This window comes from Rattus norvegicus, chromosome 20 (assembly GCF_021556685.1).
Source record: "Rattus norvegicus strain SHRSP/BbbUtx chromosome 20, alternate assembly SHRSP_T2T, whole genome shotgun sequence".
Lineage (NCBI taxonomy): Eukaryota > Metazoa > Chordata > Mammalia > Rodentia > Muridae > Rattus > Rattus norvegicus.
The window spans coordinates 46,868,914-46,878,453 of record NC_141553.1 but is presented as its reverse complement, the minus strand read 5'-3'; the positions used below and the strand labels follow the sequence as shown (position 1 = coordinate 46,878,453).

The 9,540-nt window shown below is 45.6% G+C and overlaps 1 protein-coding gene across 2 annotated transcripts in view; it reads left to right on the top strand.

The window, feature by feature from the left end:
• The first annotated feature begins 2,966 nt into the window (after window positions 1-2,966).
• Window positions 2,967-9,540, top strand: part of Slc16a10 (solute carrier family 16 member 10) — a 113,035-nt gene continuing 106,461 nt past the window's right edge. The window contains exon 1 of one of the 2 annotated variants that reach the window (XM_087596780.1): window positions 2,967-3,511. In XM_087596780.1, the coding sequence (XP_087452906.1) occupies window positions 3,172-3,511 (340 nt within the window). In that variant the 5' untranslated portion in view covers window positions 2,967-3,171. 2 annotated transcript variants of the gene reach the window in all.

Below are 9,540 nucleotides of genomic sequence, written 5' to 3'. Positions count from 1 at the left end.
AAGCTGAGGGAGGGATGCTGGAAGATTGGCAGGATGAGGGGACTGTGGAAAGAGATCAAGAAAGTAGAAATCAGACTTCGTTTAGTCTTGCTTCTGAAGTAAAGACATATTTTTTTTGCACAAAAATACCACATTTATTATTTGTGCAAACCAATGTTTAAGAACTCTGCTTCCTCCTTTTTCTCTTTTTCTTTGGTTCTTTTTTTTTTTTTTTTTCGGAGCTGGGGATCGAACCCAGGGCCTTGTGCTTCCTAGGTAAGCACTCTACCACTGAGCTAAATCCCCACCCCCCTTTTTCTCTTTTTCTTAATGATGAACTTTTTTTTTCCCAATGCGACCGTTGAACCTAGGGACTCACATATTCTAAGCAATACGCTATATCCCCAGCCTTTTTCCTGTTTTGTTTTGTTTTGCTTGAACCCAGGGCTTCATACAAGCAAAGCACAAACCCTACATTTCAGCCATTCTGTTGTGCACTGGTTCTGGTTTTTTTCAAGAACTTTTTGTCTCATGGTGCTGGAGATTGAACACTGGGCTTCACACACTCGGTGATGTCCAACTAAGCTGTGCCTCCAGCCTCATGCACACTTTAATTAATTAATAATTAATACATTTTAAGATAGGATCTCTCTACATAGCTCTAGCTCTTGCTGATCTGGCACTCACTATATAGACCAGGCTAATCTTGAATTCACAGGGATCTGTCTGCCTTTTCTTCCAAAGTACTGGGGTCAAAGGTTGCGCACCACCACCCTTGGCCAACTTGTTCGCTAGAAGGCTTTTAGGTAGTGTGTTTGTGCGTGTCTCTCTGGGTGAATGATATTAAACTACAGATGTTCATGAGCACTCCTAAAGAGTCATCATTATATTGCTATTCCGATCTTATGATTTGTAGAGTGCATCTCAGTAAGGTTGTTTTAGAAACTTCTCTGTAGCCACTGAAGTAGCTCAAAGCTACACGCTTGCTGGTTGATTTCAAATGGTCATTAAGACGGCGTCAAACCAGCCTGTATTTTGTGACATAGCTAGAAACTGTACATGTAGCATAATTGGAATCTCATGGCCACATATTCAGCGGTTCAGAACTTTGTATATTCAATTTAGTAATTTGTTTTTAAATTTCTTATTTAGATATTTAGTTTATTTTATTCATATATGAGTGTTTTGCCTACACATATCAGAAGGTGTTTGATCCCCTGTGTCTTAGTTTGGGTTTCATTGCTATGAAGAGATGCCTTCTTAGTTAGGGTTTTACTGTGTGAACACCCCATGACCAAGGCAACTCTTATAAGGATGACATTTAATTGAGGCTGGCTTACAGGTTTAGAGATTCAGTTCTATATCATCAAGGCAGGAACACGGCAGCATCCCGGCAGGCATGGTGCAAGAGGAACTGAGAGTTCTACATCTTCATCTGAAGCAGATCTTCATTCTGCTAGCAGAATACTGGTTTCCAGGCAGCTAGGATGAGGGTCTTATAGCTCATGCCCACAGTGACACACCTACACCAACAAGGCCACCCCTCCTAATCGTGCCATCCCTGGGCCAAGCATATGAAAACCATCACAACTCCCTACCCTGATGATAATGGACTAAACTTCTGAAACTGTAAGCCAGCCCCCATTTAAATGCTTTCTTTCTTTCTTCTTCTTTTTTAAAAAAGAGTTACCAGACACCAAGGCAAGCCTTTGAAGGATATTATGTATCCAAGATATTGTGCCATTTTAACTTAATCTCTAAAGCACCCACTTTGACCTATATTCCCAGGTCATTCCTCTGGAATACCCCTCTTTCTTTGGTTTCTTCTCTTTTTCTTTGGCTGAAATGCTCTTTGCTTGTCCTTGCCCACGAAACCTGTGGCTAATCTGGAGCTTAGCTCAAACTTATTTCCTGCAGGTACTATCCTTTTTTGGTGGTGATGGTGGTGGTGGTGGTGGGGATTATGGGGGTAGTTGGTTTCAAGACAGGGTCTCTCTGTGTAGCTTTGACTGTCTTGGAAGTCACTCTGTAGAACAGACTGGCTGGCTTAGAACTCAGAGATCCACCTGTCTCTGCCTCCTGAGTGTGGGGATAAAAGGTGTGTGCTAACACCCTCCTGGCTAATGTCCCAGTATTTGAACCCCACTGAACTCCATTTTCTGTTTCTGGACTGTTTTTACTTACTAGTTTAGGACAGAGAGAAGCAAAAATATGATAATTACAATTACTGTGTAACCCACCACACTGTCATATTTTGACTTTGTTTGGAGTGAGTAATCTGAATATCTGAGAAATTAAGAAGATACATCGGCATACCATGCCTCAGGGGCCAGAGAAATTGAATATAAGTGCTAGTTCTTTGTTCAGTGTGAGGACTACTTGTGCAGTTGAAAAGTATTGCTTTATAGCCGCCTGTCAAAAATATTTGTTAGTTGAAAAATTTAGAATCCCAGTCTGTTTTCCAAAGTGAGCATCTTCAGTGTGCCAAGTATTCAAAACGAACTGTGTATTTACGGAATTGGAGTAATTAAACAAGGCCCCTGATTCTTGAATTGCCTTTTAAGTGGGTATGTGGCATAAGGAATCTTCTATATTATAATTAGCACAAAAGGGACAACAAACATTAAATCTAGACGGTATCAATTGTGACTCTCCGTTCCGGTGAGGGTAAGGACGCAGGGCAGCCCCACCTGATCGATCACCTTCGCAGCCCACATGTAGGAGACGCTCGCCAGAACGTATTAAGCTAATGCTGAGAGGAGGTCACATTATGCCTGGACACAGACACCGGGTAGCTAATTTGGCCGCGCGCCTGAAGGCGCGCGCGCGGGGGCGATCCTTGCTCCCCTCCCATGGGGCGGAGCCTCCGCTTGCCAACGCCCAATCACCTGTGGGCTCAGGGTGTAAGGCCTCCGCTGGCCACGCCCCTAGGCGGTGCAGGAGGGCGGGAGGGGCGCTTTTAAGAGGCCGCAGCTGAGGGCCGGCTCAATCAGGCGCGAGGGGCAGCCGGTGTGTCAAGTCCTCTCACCGCCTTAGGCGGTGTCTACGGTGTGCGCCGCTCGTCGGCCGGTGGCTCCACAGTCCTCGCCTCAGCCTCCCTTCTCGGTCTGCGCGGCTGTCCCAGGCTCCGCGAGCCACCCCGGACCTTGCGCCCGCGAGCTCTCTCGGCGCCCGACGGGGCCACCTCGGGCTATGGTGCCGTCCCAGGAGGAGCCCGCCGCCGCCGAGCGGGAGACGAACGAGGCGCAGCCGCCGGGGCCCGCGCCCTCGGATGACGCTCCGCTGCCCGTCCCGGGACCGTCGGATGTCTCCGACGGGTCCGTAGAGAAAGTGGAGGTGGAGCTGACGAGGTCAACGGGCAACCAGGAGCCCCCCGAGCCCCCCGAGGGCGGCTGGGGCTGGCTGGTGATGCTGGCGGCCATGTGGTGCAATGGGTCTGTGTTTGGCATCCAGAACGCCTACGGGGTGCTCTTCGTGTCCATGCTGGAGACCTTCGGGGCCAAGGACGATGACAACATGGCCTTCAAGGCAGGTGGGACGTTGCGGCGGGCCGGGGGGAGGGGGGAATATGCTGGGTGGGAAATGGGAGTTTGGTGCGTCCTCTTGTGCTGGGAGGGTGTGAGCTGTGGGTCGACTCATCTCATTTGCAGCCTACAGCTTGGGGTTCCCCTCTGCCAGTTTCTTTTTGCATGGAACCCAAAGGCAGGGACCGTGCTTTTGGAAGTAAGTTGCAGAGTTGTTCCTGTCCGAGGCTTTGGACTCCTCCTTTCTGCAGAGTGGGCGCCAAGAATCCACAGTACTTTTACTGGTGGGAAGTAAACGGAACGTTCCAGCACCAACAACACTGCATTACCATTTTTACAGTCTGTTTTGTGACCGCCACCGTGGCGTGGTGATCGGCCTGCCATGCTGCAGAAGGATAGGTGTGTTTTGGTGGATGGGAACGCAGCCCAGCGCGGGAGATTGGCAAAGTGGGAAAGTGGATCCCAAGGTCACAGGGAGTCCCAAAGGCAGCCTATTAAAAGTGGTAATCGGTCGTCTCTCTGCACGCTCTACTATATTTAGACAGCAAAGGAGGCAGCCACGTGAGATGGTAAGAGGAAGATAAGGGGTTGGACCTTTTATGTTGACGTTTTTTCTACCTTAGGCAAAAGGTGCAGACTCTGCATTTTCGTCAAACGCTTCCTGACTGATTATGCAAAAGTTAAGTCTAGGACGGTGGGCATAATGACATTTTCCCCATTATTTCATCTCACACTGCAAGGCAGATGTTGTCAGCTCTGTTTGGGTGAGAAAATGGAAAGTCAGGGATAGGAAGTATCTTAGTGAGGAACAGAATAAAGACAGAGTGAGTCACCTGACTTGGAGATTGAGTGATTCCCATTGCTAAATCGGGCTACCACTGCCTTTTGGGAAACTTCACAAGATCAATAATTTCTGTGTTTCTTTCCCAGCTGTGTTTCTGTCTGCTCAGCCTGGCCTTGAACTCAAGATCCTCTTGGCTCAGTCGGGATTATAAGAACATTCTGCACCTTACTGGGCAATAGTCTTTTAAAATAACAGCGGGGTCTCACTATGTAGTTCTGGCTGGCCTAGAACTCAATATGTAGGCCCGGCTGTCCTCAAACTCACAGAGATCCTCTTGCTTTTACTTCCTGTGATGGGACTAAAGTCATCTACTACCATAGCACTCCCCCCCCCCCACCCTTTAGTTTCTGTTTTTCGAGTATGCTGTTTAGATTTTTGTTGTGCACATAAAGAAAAGAAACAGGATCGCAATTACGAATTGGAAGGTTAAGGCTGTGTGGAGAAAAATCACTCTCTCTTTCATTTCTTTCTTTCTTCAGTGTTAGGGTTGGAAGCCAGGGCCTTGGATATGGTGCTTGAGGGCTGCACCAGTTCCCTACCTTTAAAGTGATTTTTTTCATCATATGAATAATATTGTACTTTATGCACTCTCTCTTAGTAGACATTTAGGTTGCATTCCAAATTAAAAACAAAATACTCCAAAACTTATGCGTCTAGTATTGCTGTATACTCTCTTTCCCTGGGAGTGATGTTGTATCATATTTAATGAGGAATTTCTGTTCCTTAAGTGGCTGTTGAGGTTGCTGTGTTGGGCAGATCAAAGGGCTGGCCACAGTGTTGGTTTTAACTGCAGGACAGATATGAAGACCCAATAGCAAGTGAACGTTACTTTGCATAATTCTTGATACTTCTGTGTCTAGGTAATTTCCAACTTCAGGCAATTCCATGACATAGGCTTTCTTTGCAGATATGGGCTCACCTGAATTTCAGCTGTGAGCAAGATTTAAACCTCAGGTTTGTCTGACTTAAGGGATTAGGCCTTTAACTGCACTAGATAAGATTCGACCAATCTGATAATTTTTTGTCCCTACAATGCTTCTGGCGTTGAACGTCTGAAAGGCTAGGGATTTAGCTCCCTCAGTAGAGCAGTAATTACCTAGAGCAGCCCTTACTTACTGTGTAGCCCAGCACTCCATAATCCTACGGTGGCATGTGCCCGAAGTCCCAGTACTCTGAAGGAGAGGCAGGAGCAGGAGTTCAAGGTCATATGACCTTTCCTTTTGAAGCAAGCTTGAGGTCTCCATAGTCTATAAGAGATCCTGTCCAAAAAATTCATTTTTCTTTGCAACCGGTAAATAATGCCTGTGAGTTCAAGGACAAGCAGAAATTATTGATCTTATGTCTTGTCAAAAGATTTTGGGGCTGGGGATTTAGCTCAGTGGTAGAGCGCTTACCTAGGAAGCGCAAGGCCCTGGGTTCGGTCCCCAGCTCCGGAAAAAAAAAAAAAAAAAAGATTTTGAAATGTAGAGACCTCCACAGAGAAGTCCACTTTTTTGTTTTGTTTTGTTTTTATCTTTTTTTGAGACAGGGTTTCTCTGTGTAGCCCTGGCTGTCCTGGAACTCACTTTGTAGAACAGGCTGGTCTTGAACTCAGAGATTCACCTGCCTCTGCCTCGAGTGCTGGGAATAAAGGTATGCACCTCCATTGACCATCTGAGAAGTCAGTTTTTAAAATGGCATTTATGCAAAATTCTGGTTAGAGTGTACCATGCAAGGCAGCTCTCCCTGGCAGTGCTAAAAGGAGATTTCCTTGTGGTTCTTCTCCTTAAGAGTGTTTTGTTAGTTCATTTGTTTTTTTTTGAAAAAGATCTTACTGTATAGCCCTGGATGGTTTCTGCCTCTGCTTCCAGAATACCCACGTTAACTCCACATAATGTATGATCTATTTCAGAATTTTCAAGAAAGGGCTAGATTTGTTAGTAATAAAGGGCTAAATTTAATAGTAAATGCTGGGACTGGAAGAGGTGGCTCAGTGGTTAAGAGCACTGGCTGCTCTTCCAGAGGTCCTGAGTTCAATTCCCAGCAACCTCACAGTGGCTCACAACCATCTGTAATGTTTGAAGACAGCTACAATGTATTCATCTACATAATGTAAATAAGTAATTACATCTTAGAAAAAATAAATGCTGAGATTACTTCCACTGAGTTATAAGGGAGTTCCACAGCATTTTGGTCCCCCCACCCCCCTTGCCAGTACATCTCCCTGCTCCCTCTCTTTCTTTGGAGACAGGGTCTCACTTTGAAGTCTTGGTTAGCTTAAAATCACTATGTAGACCGGGCCGTCTTTGTCTCGACTTCTGGCATTATAAGTATGTACCACCATGTACCACCATGTTTACTGTTTGGAAGTAGTGGCAGGAGGAAACAATGCCAGCTATTCTCAGTGTAGGGCCTGCTGAAATACAAATGAGTGTTCCAGAGAAAGAATTCTCCCCTGAGACATTTGTGCGATAAAGATCCTTAATCTCGTTCTAAAAGTCTGAAAGTCCAAGGGAATTTAAGCCAGCGGTGGGAACTGGGAAAGAACTGACAGCCTGCCTTTCTGGTTATGAAGTCTCTGCGAAACTGAGGCTTTGGGATGGGGATACTAGCTGCACTCCGAATTGGTCAGTAAAGTCGATAAGGCATAGAGTAGGGCACCAACCAGCCTCCACCACGTGCCCACGTGCTGGTGACACAACCATGGCAGAGGTAGTCCAGGTAGGTTAGAAGGAGTAAGAGCCCTTGAGTTGTCCCTTTCACTTCGGTTTTACCTGTTCCAAGCTCACGCTTTTTTTGCCTGAGTGGAAGGGAGTCAGGTTCTTTGGGAAGGAAAATGCGTACCACAGTTAACTGGAGCATTGGCTTCTGCCAGAATCCATAGATTGCTTTCAACTGCTGGAGCCTGGAAAACCGTGGAACTGCTAAGTCTAGAGTTCTCTGTCTCCTCATTCTGTGTCAGGGCAGTCTTGGGGCTCATGCGAGGGTGTTCATCTTACCTGCTGTTTTCTCCTTGGGGAAAGACAAATATTCTAATGACGTGTTTGTTATCAAAAAAATCTATTAAAAGCAGGTATATTTTTAGAATTCATATTTAGGTTAGCATTAATGCTAATCTTTTGAAGAAATTACCGTCTTTTTTGAGCCAAAGACTCTACTTTTTTCAACAATTTCCCTAATATGTTCTTTTTCAAAAATATTTTTTAAAAAGATTTATTTATTTATTATGTATAAGTACACTGTGGCTGTCTTCAGACACACCAGAAGAGGGCATTGGATCCCATGACAGATGGTTGTGAGCCACCACGTGGTTGCTGGGATTTGAACTCAGGACCTCTGGAAGAGCAGTCGGTGCTCTTAACCACTGAGCCATCTCTCCAGCCTTAAAAATATTTTTGTGAATGCGTGTGTGTACGCGTGCATGTTGGTGTGTGAGGGTGTACCCATGCCACGCTCTGTCTGTGGAGGTAGGAGGACAGTGCTGGGTGCTGTTTTTTTTTTTTTTTTTTGGAGCTGGGGACTCTGAACCCAGGGCCTTGTGCTTGCTAGGCAAGCACTCTACCTCTGAGCTAAATCCCCAACCCCTCACTTTCAGCTTTTACACAGGCTCCAGTGCTCAGCCTTGAGCAGCAAATGCTTTTACTGAGCCAGGTCCACGGCCCCAAATATGCTCTTTAATGGCCTTTCTTGAAAGTGGAGGAGGTCCGTGTTTAAGACTGGGAAACACCACACAATATACTTCTCCAGACTGTTTAAAATGCAAGTTAACATGAGGGTTTTTTTTGTTGTTGTTGTTTGTTTTATTTTTTATTTTATTTTTAATTGCCTGTTAAAAAGGTGTGGGAAGAGAGGCTCTCTTTCCACAAGCTTTACTGTTACACCACTTTCCCTTTATGGTAAAAGTATATTCTTTAGACAGCTATACCAGTGAGCAGGAATTGGGTAGCATTTAGAGGTGGGAGCATGTCGTGTTACCTCATTACCCTCTCTAGCTGCTGAAGTTCAAGCCAGTGTCAAACTCCCAAGTTTTCATGTTTACCTTTATGTCGATACCTACTATAAAGCCTAGACCTTCCCTTTCACTGACTTGAACTGGCAGTGCACAGATTCCCCAGAGAAAAGCACAATTATCTGGTTAGAGTTGCATGTGATATGGAAGCCTCCAGACTGCCATCCAATGTTAATTTTCAGTCATAGGATTGATGAAGCTTGGCCAACTGTGTTGGTCAACAAGTACTCGTGAAGAAGGGTACATAGCAGAGTGAAAGGGAAACTTACAGCGACGGTCTGGCCAGATCCTTCACCATTCTTCCCTTGCAGTGTTAGGGCCCAAACAAGGTAGGTCCAAGAATTCCTCTACAGATAGCTCTTACACAGAACCTGTGCAGTATGTACTGGGGGTATTAGAGGATTATTTCTTAGCTTTAATGGCTGACTCTGAGGAAAAAGACTTTAATTATTACCCACCCGGGAACTGAGGGGGAGAGAATTCAAGTCGTAACAGTGCCTGTTATGGAGAGTGAGTGAGAGACAGGAAGGCAAGAGAGGATCTGAGAGGAACTAGTTTTTGGCTTCCTTTGGGCTAGTTTTTTAAGCCCTAGAACTACAATGTGGTTTTTCCCACCTAAATTACTGGAGATTTAGGCTGTCAAGTTTTGACTCTGGAAGCCAGAGTCAATCCTGATGCCTTTATCTTCAAGAGGTTCAGTTGGCAAGGAAAGCCGCTGCCTGAATGAAGTAAGTAGCAACTGCTTGGTTGAGATGACTTTAGTAATAGAGAGACTCAGCTCCTGCTCCTCCACACCGATTACTGTGATAGCAGCCCACGATTCCTACATAGAACAGCTAAGAAGGCTTACTCGTGCCAACAACTCATCTGAACCACTCACTAGTAAGTCAACAGAGCACAAAAGCCACTCACAGAATTGGAAAATAAAGGAGGAGTATGGGCTGGGCCTGGTAGTGTCCACCTAGAATCCTGGTGCTTTGGAGGTAGACCAGAAGGCGAGTTCAAGGTCAGCAGGGGCTATGTACTGAGTCACCACAGTAAAAGGAAGAAATGGTCCGTCATGGTTCTTTCCTTTCCTTCCATGTTAACTGCCAAGTCAGCACGACTAAAGGTATGTCAGACTTATTTCAGGAGTTCTGAGATACCGTTTAGACTAAATGGTGTTCTGCGCGTTTGTGTTTGTAACGTCAGTGCTGGAGATGAAA